This window comes from Cnephaeus nilssonii (genome assembly GCF_951640355.1).
Source record: "Cnephaeus nilssonii genome assembly, chromosome: 16".
Classification (NCBI taxonomy): domain Eukaryota; kingdom Metazoa; phylum Chordata; class Mammalia; order Chiroptera; family Vespertilionidae; genus Cnephaeus; species Cnephaeus nilssonii.
In genome coordinates, this window is record NC_137087.1 from 61,460,767 (window position 1) to 61,473,423 (window position 12,657).

Here is a 12,657-nt window from a genome sequence, read left to right on the forward strand (position 1 = left end):
TTCGGTCCGACGTGTGGGGAGGCTTAGAGACACGCCGGGTGGGGGGGGGGGGCGCCCCGTGTCAGCGCCGCCCACCGTCTGCGGGCCCCTCTCTCCGGCACCTTCTCCCAGGGCTCGGAGCTGGGAGGCTGGTCCCTGGGGCGCTGGACCCACGACGGGATTGACATCAACAACAACTTCCCCGACTTGAACTCGCTGCTCTGGGAGGCCGAGGCCCGGCACAGCAGCCCGAGGCCGGTGCCCAACCACCACATCCCCGTCCCCGAGTGGTTCCTGTCGGAGAACGCCACGGTGAGCAGAACGCCTGGGTCTGCCGGGCTCAGGGGGCTGCGGGGGGCCGCGGGGGCTGTGGGGGGGGGCTGCGGGGGGCCGCAGTGGGCCAGCGGGCGGTGGGGGGGGGGGAGCCCGGGGCCAGCGGAGGGGGCGGGCCAGCGGGAGCACCCAGGGCATTTCAGAAGGGGACAGAGCCATTTCTTCTCTTATACATCTTCTCCCAGAGTAGGGAAGAGCGCTGACGATAAAACACCTTTCAAAGGGATATTTGAGGAGATTCTTTATAAAAATCACTTAATTATGTGTCTGTACAAGAACACAGAAAACACAACAGGAGAAAACTCGCCACCGTTATTTGTCCTTTTCTGTTGCTGCCACTGGACCTGACCCTCAGCGGTGCAGACCGCCTGGGGCGTGTGCGTTCACAGCCAGGGCAGGACCACGGCCCCGCAGGCTCGGCAGCGGCTCCCGTGTCAACAGTTGTAGCTACAAGATGGGACTCCCGTTTCAGACAGGAAGTCATTGCCAGCATCACCTAAAAATAAAGGATTTCTCAGTATTACAAAATATCCAGCCAGTCTTCACATTTCACTATTATTACTCTCTCTTGTCTTGATTACATCAGGATCCAAATGAAGTACATTCATTTTGATTGGTTTGCAATCTTTTAAGTCTTATTTACTTATTTTTTCAACATTTTTATTGATGTCAGAGAGGAAGGGAGAGGGAGAGAGAGAGAAAAATCATTGATGAGAGAGAATGATGGATCGGCTGCCTCCTGCACGCCCCTCACTGGGGATCGAGCCCGCAACCCGGGCCTGTGCCCTGACCGGGAATGAACTGTGACCTCCTGGTTCTTAGGTCGACGCTCAGCCCCTGAGCCCCGCCGGCCGGGCAGATTCCTCTTGTTGGAATCCATTATTTCTATGAAGTCCAGGGTTTTCAGGACAGGATCTAAAATTCTAAATGGCTCAGAGTCTCTGAACGGCTGCTTCCCACTGAGTCCCTGTCCGGGAGTCGGAGAGGGGCTCCTCCTCACTGTCCCCGCGGCGCTGGGTGCTGCAGGTGGCGGCGGAGACCCGGGCCGTCATCGCCTGGATGGAGAAAGTCCCCTTCGTGCTGGGCGGCAACCTGCAGGGCGGCGAGCTGGTGGTGGCCTACCCCTACGACATGGCCCGGTCGCCCTGGCGGACGCAGGAGCGCACGCCCACGCCCGACGACCACGTGTTCCGCTGGCTGGCCTACTCCTACGCCTCCACGCACCGCCTGCTGACCGACGCCCGCCGGCGGGTGTGCCACACGGAGGACTTCCAGAAGGAGGACGGCACCGTCAACGGGGCCTCCTGGCACACCGTGGCCGGCAGTGAGTCCTCCCCCGCGACGGCACCGCCCAGCCCTCCTGGCCGCGGCGCCCCTGCTCCTACACTGACAGCTGCCGAGGTCAAGGTCCCGGCTCTGCAGCACCCTCTGCCCCGGCCGGCCTCGGAGGGCGGGGCTCGCTCCCATGTCACAGGCTCCCCACCTCACATCCACCCTTCCCCAAAGCAAGAACGGGCCTCGCACAGGGCGAAGTGGAGACCCTGGGAGAGAACCGGGGCTCGGACACGGGGAGGGGTGGGACCTGCCCTGCCAGGAAGGGGCGGAGCTGGGCTGTTGGACGCCGTGGTCTGCTCTCAGCCTCTGAGTGTCTCCGAGTTGATGGGCTCAGAGATGGGTAGGCGTGGACTTGGGGAACATCGGACCCAAGAGCAAACCCGGCCCAGGCGGCGTGGCTCAGGGGTTGAGGATTGACTCATGAACCAGGAGGTCACGGTTCCACTCCCGGTCAGGGCACAGGCCCAGGTTGTGGGCTGGATCCCCAGTGGGGGGCGTGCAGGAGGCAGCCGATCCATGACTCTCTCTCATCATGGATGTTTCCATCTCTCCCTCCCTCTCTCTTCCTCTCAGAAATCATTAATGTAAGAAACATGCCTCTGATGTATCTTCATAGAAAAGAAACAGCATGTGGCCAGGCCGTTACTGAATTGTCCCACAGCAAACTGGATGTGGGGGTGGGGAGAGGGTGAGCTGTACAGGTGGCCGACAGCAATGTCCTGGGAGGATCCCCCTGGACAAAGGGAGGTGGAGGCAATTAGAAAAGGCCCCAGCCCCATTTTTTTATTTTTAATTTTTTTTTTTTTATTGATTTCAGAGAGGAAGGGTGAGGGAGAGAGAGAGAGAGAAACATCAGTGATGACAGAGAATCATTAATCGGCTGCCTCTTGTATACCCCCGCCCCCCCCGCCCGCACTGGGGATGGAGCCTGCAACCCGGGCCTGTGCTCTGACCAGGAATGGAACCATGACCTCCTGACCTCCTGGTTCGTAGGTCGATGCTCAACCACTGAGCCACGCTGGCCGGGCCAGCCCGTTTTTTTAAAATACCCAATGGGAGACAGCAAGACCTTGGTGACCTATTAGGAAACAGGTGACCAAATAGTCCTCAGCCAATGAGGGACCGGGGGAGGGGCTAAAGAAACAGGCTGTGTCCCTGCCCCACGCGGGATCCTGTACAGTGGGCGTCCGCTCTGAGTGTTACTGTAAGCCCCATTTCGCCAAGCTTCGCCCTCCCAGCCCGGCATTTGGAACTGGGACAGGTGAGCCACCTCTCACAGTCAGGATTTTTTAAGGAAGCCCCGCGCAGGGCCAGAGCTGCTGTGCTGCCCCCGAGGGGCGGGAGGGGGCATCGGTGCCGCATTCCTTCGGTGGGCTCACCGGGGGCGGCTGATTTTTCCATCAACTACCTTTCCCGTTATTTCCGGGACTTGGCGGCAGAGCCTTGCGGGGGCTGGAGCCTCTGCAGCCGTCCCCCGCCCGGCAGGGTGACAAAGCCGCAGAGCCATTTCTCGGTGGATTAATGAGATGCGGTTTCTCATTTCCCTGCCGCCCCCTCCGCCTCCTGGCGCCTTCCTGCCCAGGTCTCGCTGGCTCATTAGCGGCGCTGCCCGGCCTCCCGCAGGGGGAGCGGCTGGCACATCTCCAAACGCACATGGCTGTGCGGCCCCCCGACCCCCGGCTCTGCTCCTGCGCCCGCCCCTCCGTGGAGGCAGCTCCGGGTTCCACGTTGAGGCCCGTGGCAGCAGTGGGCTTCCAGGCTCAGAGCCGTGTCTCCCCACCAGGGCTGATGGCACGGGAAGGGCTTCGGGGTCACGCCACAGTATCCTGCCCTCTCAGCGCCGTCTCCCCATAAACCCCTCCGCTGCGTCCTCCCCTCCCGCCACCCCAGCCCCTCCCCCGCACTTGCTCTAATGAATGTGTTGCCTTCGGTCGCACCCCCTGCTCCTGCGCCGTCCCTCAGGCACGTGCTCGCTGTGTCCGGGGCTCAGTTTCCTGTCGTCCGGTTGGCCTGGCAGGTCTCAACGACTTCAGCTACCTCCACACGAACTGCTTCGAGCTGTCCATCTACGTGGGCTGTGACAAGTTCCCGCATGAGAGCGAGCTGCCCGAGGAGTGGGAGAACAACCGGGAGTCCCTGATCGTGTTCATGGAGCAGGTACGGCCCGGGCCCGCGCTGCCGCGGGGAGGCTAAGGAACGAGGCTGAAAGTGAGGCCAAGTTAGTGCTTTGGACCGTGGCCGTGGTCCCGGGTGGCTGTGTTCCCGGGTCGCTGTGTTCCTGGGTGGCTGTTGTCCTGGTGGCCATGGTCCTGGGTGGCTGTGGTCCCAGTGGCTGTGGTCCCGGGTGGCTGTGGTCCCGGGTCGCTGTCGTCCTGGGTCGCCGTGGTCCTGGGTCGCCGTGGTCCCGGGTCGCCATGTTCCCGGGTCGCCATGTTCCCGGGTGGCTGTGTTCCCGGGTCGCAGTGGTCCCGGTGGCCGTGGTCCCAGTGGCCGTGGTCCCAGGTGGCTGTGGTCCCGGGTCGCCGTGGTCCCGGGTGGCCACTCCAGTGCGGAAGGAGCCGTCTGCTCTTCCCTCCTCTCTCTATACTAAGTCTATAGAGCTCAGGAAAATTAAAATAGGCGCGTATCAACATTCCATCGTTAGTGGATTTTTAAAAGATAAATGTTTTTTATTGATTTTAGAGAGAGAGGGAGATGGAAACATCAATTGGCTGCGTCCTGCACATCCCCTACTGGGGATCGAGCCTGAAACATGGCATGTGCCCTGGCCAGGAATCGAACCGGCAACCTTGTGGTACATGTGCCCACACTCGACCACTGAGCCACACTGCCCGGGCTAGTGGGTTTCTGTTTATGACCCTCTCAAATGCCGACACGTTTTAACCTTCTGAAAGATCTTACTCCAATGGGCGACTCTGTGGAGCCTGCCGAGAGCACGCTGCCTCACAAGCTCCAGTTCGCAAGCCCTGAAACAAAGACGTTTACACTCCAAACCCCACCGCGCCGGGCGCTTCCGAGCGGGGCGGGGCTGCGTGAGGGTCACCCTGGGCGGCTGGAGCGTCATCGTGCTCACTGTGCGGTGGGCGGGGCGTGTCGGGGAGCTCACCGTGTCTTGTGGTGTTTGCTGAGCAGGTGCACCGCGGCATCAAAGGCCTGGTGACGGACTCTCATGGAAAAGGAATTCCGGACGCCGTCATCTCCGTCGAAGGCATCAACCATGACATCCGCACAGGTAACCGCCTGTGTGTGCTCCCCTCTCGGCAGGAAATGTGCGTTTCCTTGAAGGGTTGAGGGGTGAGTGGACATTACAGGGTGTCCCCAGAGTGCACAGTGGATGGCGCGCCAGTGAGGGCCCCTTCCCGGCCCCGTGCTGCTCCCTCTGAAGGGAAGGAGGGGGCCTTTCCCCCCAAAACTGTTCTCACGCATAAACTGACCCTGTGCTCCCAGCAGATCATCCCATTTGATCTGGGAGGAGACAGAGACCCTGGGACATGAGGCTGGGGTGAGGCTGCATTCAGACCTGGCCATGTGCCCTTCAGTGCCAGGCTGCCTGCCCACCCAGGTGCCTGGCACAGAGGCCAATGGCTATGGAGATGGGCGCAGGGTGTCTGAAATGCCACAGAGCAGCTGCCTGCTGTGTAACGCCCTGAGGCATGTGCTTTCCGTGTGGTTGCCTGTTTCTTTACTCAACAGTGTTTCCATGCCAGGCAGCATGGCATTAGGTACATAGCAACCCCTTTAGGCATCCAGCACTCATCCATCATTTACTTATCCATCATCCATCATCCATCCATCCACCCATCCATTCATTTATCCATCCATCCATCCATCCATCCATCCATCCATCATCCATCATCCATCCATCCATCCATCCATCCATCCATCCATTTATCCATCCATTCATCCATCCAGCCATCCAGCCATCATCCATCATCTATCATCCATCATCCATCATCCATCCATCCATCCATCCATCCATTTATCCATCAATTCATCCATCCATCATCCATCCATCCATCCATCTATCATCCATCATCCATCCATCCATCCATCCATCCATCTATCCATTTATCCATCCATTCATCCATCATCCATCCATTCATCCATCTACCCATCAATCTATCATCCATTCATCCATCCATCCATCCATCCATCCATCCATTTATCCATTCATGCATCCATCATCCATCCATTCATCCATCTACCCATCAATCCATCATCCATCCATCCATCCATCCATCCATCTATCCATCAATCCATCCATCATCCATCATCCATCCATCCATCCATCCATCCATCCATCCATCCATCCATCTATTTATCTATCTATCCATCTATCCATCCATCCATCCATCCATCCATCCATCCATCCATCCATAGTCCATCATCCATCATCCATCCATCCATCCATCCATCCATTCATCCATTATCTACCCATCCATTCACTTATCCATCATCCATCCATTAGCCATCCATCATCCATCCATACATACATCTATCCATCCATTCACTTATCTATCATCCATCCATCCACCCACTCATACATCCATCTGTCCATTCATTCACTCAATAAATGGGAACTCACAAGGAGATGGCAGTCTTTGTGAATGAAAGAGGCTGTTGGATTGGCTCTGCACGGGACTGTGTTTTAAGCATTGCCAATGAGCCCCTTTAAAAGAGTGATTCATTAAAGAGCCTGGAACATTCTGGGACTATTAGTGCGCACTGCGAGGAGACGTGAGGGTTTTAAATGGAGCGCGAGATAAAAGGCCCCGGGGCCCCCGAGCCTGCATAGAGCTCGCTGCCTAATGAGCTCCGAGCTCCAAGCCCTGCGATCAGGGAGACAGCTGTGATGAGCCCATGGGGCTCGCATCCCCTCCTCCGTGATTTCCCCCGTGATTTCCCAGTGCGTCCTCGTGTCTCGAATCCCATACTTCACACGCGCCGCTTCCCCGCGTTGGCTTCAGCGCCTTTGGGTACCCGCGTCAGCTCCGAATTTGCTTGGTTTCTGTCTGAGGCTTATGGGGTCTGGCAGGTTTTATTTCAGGAGGGATTTGGTGTAAAATAAACAGCGGGATTAGCTGACAGCATCATGAGATGGATTCTACCGGGGAAGCAGCCAGAAAGCACGCCTGCCTTCTCAGTACACGTGACTGCGTGGGCCAGGGGCCAGGCTCCGAGGCCACGGACGGTCCTCTGCCGGGTGGGCACTGCCCTGCTCACAAATGGACATTCACTGGGGCCCGGCTGGCCCTCTGTCCACCGTGTCCACGACGCCAGCTGCGTGTCCACCACCCCCGCAGCCCACGGTGCCCTCACCCGGGGGGACAGTAACCCGACAGTAGCTGGCACTTCCCGTGCCCAGCCCTCGTGTTCCTAAGACATGTCTGCTCCTGTGCCCGTGTTGTCTGCTCCCACTGGAGGGAACGCGCGTCAACGGGGGATGCGCCGCGGGGAACACTCTAAGCGTGGAAGAAGGAGAGTGAGGCGCCCACCCCCCGACACAGGGCCAGGCAGGGAGAGTGGGGCGCAGGGTCCCGGAGGAGGACACAGCCTGGGAAGGGCTGGCTCCTTCGGCTTCTGGCAGCTCCAGGGGCCCGAGAGGCGTCGCCAAGGGGGGACCGAGAGGCGTCGCCAAGGGGGGACCGTGCTGGGAGGTGCAGGCCGTCTGGTCGCAGGACCAAGGCTTTTCAAGACGGCATTCCGTGCCCTGGCCAGTGCGGCTCAGTGGATAGAGCGTCAACCTGCGGACTGAAGGGTCCTGGGTTCGAGTCCGGTCAAGGGTACATGCCTGGGTTGCAGGCTTGATCCCCCCAGTAGAGGGCGTGCAGGAGGCAGCTGGCCAATGATTCTCTCTCATCATTGATGCTTCTATCTCTCTCTCTCCCTCTCCCTTCCTCCCTGAAATCAATAGAAATATATTTTAAAAATAAAAACAAAAACATTTTTTTAAAAGACGGTATTTTGTGGGGAGGGGTGAGGGGCAGGGCAGCCCATTTGGAAGCGCACGTGCAGAATGAATGGCGCATCGTCACGGGGGGAGCGGGTGGAGGGGATTTCTCCATCTCTGCCCACGTGTGTGGACGCTGTGGGGAGCTCACTCCCAGGCCCTGCCTGTCCGAGCCCTCGAGGGGGCTTCCGAAGAGGGCGAGCACACCTGCAGGGCCGGGGGTCCCACGCCGCCCCTGCGTCTCTCTGGTCTCGGACTCCCAGGGCAGGGGGTCCGCGCTAGACCAGAGCCGCCCCGAACCCCCCGCTTTCTCTCCCCAGCCAGCGACGGCGACTACTGGCGCCTCCTGAACCCCGGCGAGTACGTGGTCACAGCCAAGGCCGACGGCTTCACCTCGTCCACCAAGAACTGCATGGTCGGCTACGACATGGGCGCCACGCGCTGTGACTTCACGCTCAGCAAGACCAACCTGGCCCGCATCCGGGAGATCATGGAGCAGTTCGGGCGGCAGCCCGGCAGCCTGCGCGCCCGCCAGCCGAGGCTCCGGGGGCGCAAGAGGCGGCAGCGCGGGTGACCTCCGACCCTGAGCGGAGGCCCGGACCCCACCGAGGACACCCCGGGGGGGGGCCGTGGCTCCCTGGAGGACACGTTCCCTGTCCGCGCGGTCACTCGGGGAGGCTGGGCGAACACATGTGTGCCTTGAAGTCTGGTCCCCAGGGCAGGGCTGCAGGCTCGGGGTCTTTCCTTCCCTCCGTCCCCAGCATCCACACCGCTTGGAGAGCGCAGCGGAGAGGCTGGTGGGCGTGAGCAGGCTCAGCCAGTCCCGCAGGATCAGGGAGCGAGGGGAGCTCGCCGCCCAGGGCTCCTGGCTGCGCGGTGGGGAGCCCGGCGCGTCCCCTGCTTGTGTGACAGCAGCTCCCTGTGCGTGTGCCGTGTGCCCCGCTGTCCCCGACGTCGCCCTTCCCGTGCTCGGGGCACTCCAGGAGAGGCCACCTCTCCGGCCGGGGCGCTCCCGAGCCGAGTCTGTTGACGACAGCGAGCAGTCAGTTCCGTTTCTCTCCTCGGCGGGGAAAGGCTAGAAGTAATCCGGGGGGAGGCCTGGGCAGCCGGCGTCCGGGGTGTTGCATGCGTCCGGGGTTTAGCGAGAACCCCGCGTTCCCCCGTCCGCAGCCCGCGGGGCTCCCCGGGTGCTGACAGGGGCGGTGCTTCCCACGAAACCACGTCTCGTCCGGCTCCTCTGGGAGCCGCTCGGACTTGGAAGGAGACGTCAGGCTGCCCTGCGACCCCCCTCTGCCCAGACCCCTCCTCCGCGGGGGCGCGCGCTCCTCGCCTGCCCCGCACGGCAGGGGTCCGGCGTGGACACTCGCTCAGAATTGTCTGCGGAGCCTCGCTCGGAGGGGTTGTGGAATGACCACGTGAGAAAACGCGTCTCGCTGTTATTGCTGTTGCTGCCTCGCTGACCGGGAGCGTGAGGAAATAAAGGAAGCAAACGGAGCGGCTCCGTGTGTGGTTTCCCTGGGAGCCTCGCGGCCACGCCCCGCGGGCCGGGCCGGAGAGCCAGGCCCCTGCGCTGAGCTGGGCCACCAGGCCCGCGAGCGCGTCCTCCTGCGGTCGGCCCCCTGCCACACACACAGCCCCACGCACAGCCAAGGCCATGGCCACGGCCCCAGGAGTCCAGGGGAAATTAGGAAAAAGACATCAGAGCGGGGCACGTCTGCGGTGCCTTCAGGGGTGGAACGAGGAGCGAGGCAGGTCTTTATTTTTTATTTTATTTTTTAAAAATATATTTTATTGATTTTTTACAGAGAGGAAGGGATAGAAAGTTAGAAACATCGATGAGAGAGAAACATCGATCAGCTGCCTCCTGCACACCCCCTACTGGGGATGTGCCCGCAACCAAGGTACATGCCCTTGACCGGGATCGAACCCGGGACCCTTCAGTCCGCAGGCCGACGCTCTATCCACTGAGCCACACCCGTTTGGGCTCGAGGCGGGTCTTTAGGTCAGCGCGTCCAGGCTGGCCGCCGGGCTTCCTCGCAGGCCGACGCGGTTTATGGGGCAGCTGCTTGGAGCTCTGTGTGAAGAAGGGTCCTGAGCGGGGCCCGGCTCCATGGGAGAGAGTGCGGTGTGCGCGGCGGGTGGGCGGGAAGGGCGGACAGCAGGGGCCTCGAGTTGTCTGTCCTTGATCTGGTTTGACCTCCTGGATTGGAGATGGGCCACGGAGGGAAACGAAGTGTCCAGAGTCGTGCTGTGCCCCGTTAGGGGGTCATTCCTCCCTGATGACCGGGTGGGGGGGCCGGATGGGGACTGTCGGCTGCCTGGGAGGCGACCCAGACTTCACAGCACCAGAGGGGGGTCCTGTCACGGGAGACACGGTGTGTCTGGGAGCTGTGGGAGGACCCCACTGGACAGGGAGACAGGCAGGCAGGAAAGGGGAGGGCGCGAGGGGAGCCGGGCAGCCTGGAGCCGGGCAGTGCGGCCTGGGGTTCGAGCAGGTCCCTGTGGCGCTGCAGCCCTGGACACACGCAACGTTGCAGGAATACACGGGAGCGAGCCTGGCTCCTCGCCGGGGAGCCATGGGGCCGTTTGCTGCTGCAAACCTTCCTTTTCATAGACGGGGGGCGGGGGGGGGGATGTGACTATAAAAAGGAGGACAAATGGGCTTTTAAAAAATCAAGAAGCCGTGGGCAGGCGTTAGGGTCTCGTGGCAAACCTCCATCTGGCAGTCTGGTGCTTCGCACGCACTTTCCTGGCAGTCGCTTGCCCGGCGCGGTCCCCCAGGGCCTCCGCGGAACTGGGGGGGGGGGGGCGCAGTGACCCCCCTCCTGGCGGGAAGGGAGGCTGGGCAGCACCGACCGGCCTGCGTGCTTTTCAGATTGTGGAGACGCAGGGGCTGGGGGGTCGCGTTTGGTGAAAGGGTTTGGGCGCTGAGAGGCGTGGGTGAGCGTTGGGAGCAGGAGGGTGTCCACGTGGGAGCTCTGTCTGCCTGGGGGCCTTGGTGTGGGGTCCCTGAGATCAGCCTGAGGCAGCACCTCGGGTGCAGGGAGCTTCCTGGGGGTGACCCCGGGAAGGAGGGGACGGGAGCCGGCGGCTGTGAGGGAGAAGCGGGGTGAGGCCGCTGCGGGGCCGTGGCCGTTCAGCCCGGGATCTCTGGGAAGAGGGGACGCTCATGCCGTGGTCCTCGTGGGGGCAGGAGGCAGAGCTGGGGTGAGGCCTGGGGCTCTGGGGGGCAGGGCAGGGCTGAGTGTGGGGAGCAGGCAGCACGGGGCCGGGAGGGGCACTGCCAGCAGGAGTGGGGGGAAGGGGACCGGGGGGGGGCAGCTAGGGCCTGGCACTGGTCCCCGAAATGCTCCTGCGACCCGGGAACGCCTGGCTGAGAGGTGGCCCCAGAAGCTGACTCTGCGTGAGGCGCTGCGGGGAGGTCAGGTTCCCGCCCAGGCCCCGCCAGCGGGCACGTGGCTGAGGGCAGCGGGCGGGCACGTGGCTTTGGGCAGCGGGCGGGCACGTGGCCGAGGGCAGCGGCGGGCACGTGGCCGAGGGCAGCGGCGGGCACGTGGCCGAGGGCAGCGGGCGGGCACGTGGCTGAGGGCAGCGGGCGGGCACGTGGCCCGGGTCAGGATGGAACCTCTGCCGTCGATTCCCCCTGAACCAGCGTTGGCTGGAGCTGTTCCCGCCCGCGAGGCTGGCGGCAGGAGGGAGGAGGGAGCCTGTCCCCGCGGAATGCTTCCTTTGGGGTCTCCGCGGGCGCGGTCACCCACTCGCAGGGGCGGGAGCGGGGAGGCGAGTCTGGTCAGAGGCGCTGGGGCGCAGCTGCTCTGCGGGTGAGGCCGTCCCGGGAGGCCTGGGAAGGCTCTGCGGGATGTACCCGTCTCCACCTGAGAAGGTGGGTTTCTGGAGGGGGCGGGGGCGGGGAGTGGGTCTCCAGCCTCCTGCTGGGGTCGGGGGTCAGGGGTCAGGGGTCAGGGGCAGGATGAGGAGATGCGGGTCCTCTGACTGCCGGGGAACGAGATGTTCTGGGGAAATGACACCCTCATGGGCCCCGAGACCAGGCTGCGGGGAGGCCGCGTGGCCCGTGGCCCACGCCCAGGGGCTGAGCCGCACGGAGCACCCGCAGGGCCAGGCCGTCTGTTCCGTGTTTCAGGGGAAGGTTGTCACAGCAGCCGGAGGGAGATAGCAGCAGGGGCGAGGCGGGCAGGAGGAGGCCTGGAAGCTGCCCCGGCCAGCGAGAGGCGACAGAGGACGGGCAGGACAGCGGCCACGGGGTGGGGGGGGGGGGGGCGGTAACATCACAGACCAGACAATCCAGGGCTGGCTCAGGGGGGTCCCTGCATCAGGTTCCTGTGCAAATGTCAAGTCTCAAGCCCAACAGTCCAGTGCGCCCAGTTAGGACTTAAAATCATTGAGCCCGCCCAGCCGGCATGGCTCAGGGGTTGAGCGTCAACCTATGAACCATGAGGTCACGGGTCAATTCCCTGTCAGGGCACAGGCCCGGGTTGTGGGCTCGATCCCCAGTGTGGGGCATGCAGGAGGCAGCCAACCCATGATTCTCTCTCATCATGGATGTTTCTCTCCCTCTCCCTCTCCCTTCCTCTCTGAAATCAATCCTATATAATAAAAGGCTAATATGCAAATTGTCCCCTTGACCAGGAGTTCGACGGGGAGTTTGACCAGGTTGCGGGGCCAGCCCGCCAACCACCCGTGGGCCCTCCCCCCAGGCCCCAGGCCTCTAGTCTATATCTATAAAGGCCTAATATGCAAAGTGTCCCCTTGGGAGTTCGACCGACTGGGAGTTCAGTCGCTCGCTATGACATGAGCTGACCACCAGGGGCGGTGCGAAACGGAGGCCCCCAGTCGGCAGCAGCTAGGGACCCTACCCCTGCAGGAATTTCATGCCCTGGGCCTCTAGTAAAAATACATTTTAACAAAACACGGAGGCAGCCATGGCCGCAGTGCTTCCTGCCAACCCCTCCCCCTTCTCCTCAGACGGGCCTGGAGCCTCCCTGTCCGCCCGCCATCTTCAGGCCGCAGTCCCCTGGGCTGAGCTGGTGAAGTCCGTTAGC

At 62.0% G+C, this 12,657-nt stretch overlaps 1 protein-coding gene across 1 annotated transcript in view; it reads left to right on the forward strand.

Moving 5' to 3' along the window:
* The window catches only part of CPXM2 (carboxypeptidase X, M14 family member 2), a 44,675-nt gene extending 35,618 nt beyond the window's left edge, over positions 1-9,057 (forward strand). The window contains exons 10-14 of the mRNA XM_079793932.1: positions 112-291; positions 1,339-1,636; positions 3,665-3,804; positions 4,780-4,879; positions 7,918-9,057. Of these exons, the coding sequence (XP_079650058.1) occupies positions 112-291; positions 1,339-1,636; positions 3,665-3,804; positions 4,780-4,879; positions 7,918-8,171 (972 nt within the window). The 3' untranslated portion in view covers positions 8,172-9,057. The remainder of the gene's footprint in view (positions 1-111; positions 292-1,338; positions 1,637-3,664; positions 3,805-4,779; positions 4,880-7,917) is intronic.
* The last annotated feature ends 3,600 nt before the right edge of the window (positions 9,058-12,657 follow it).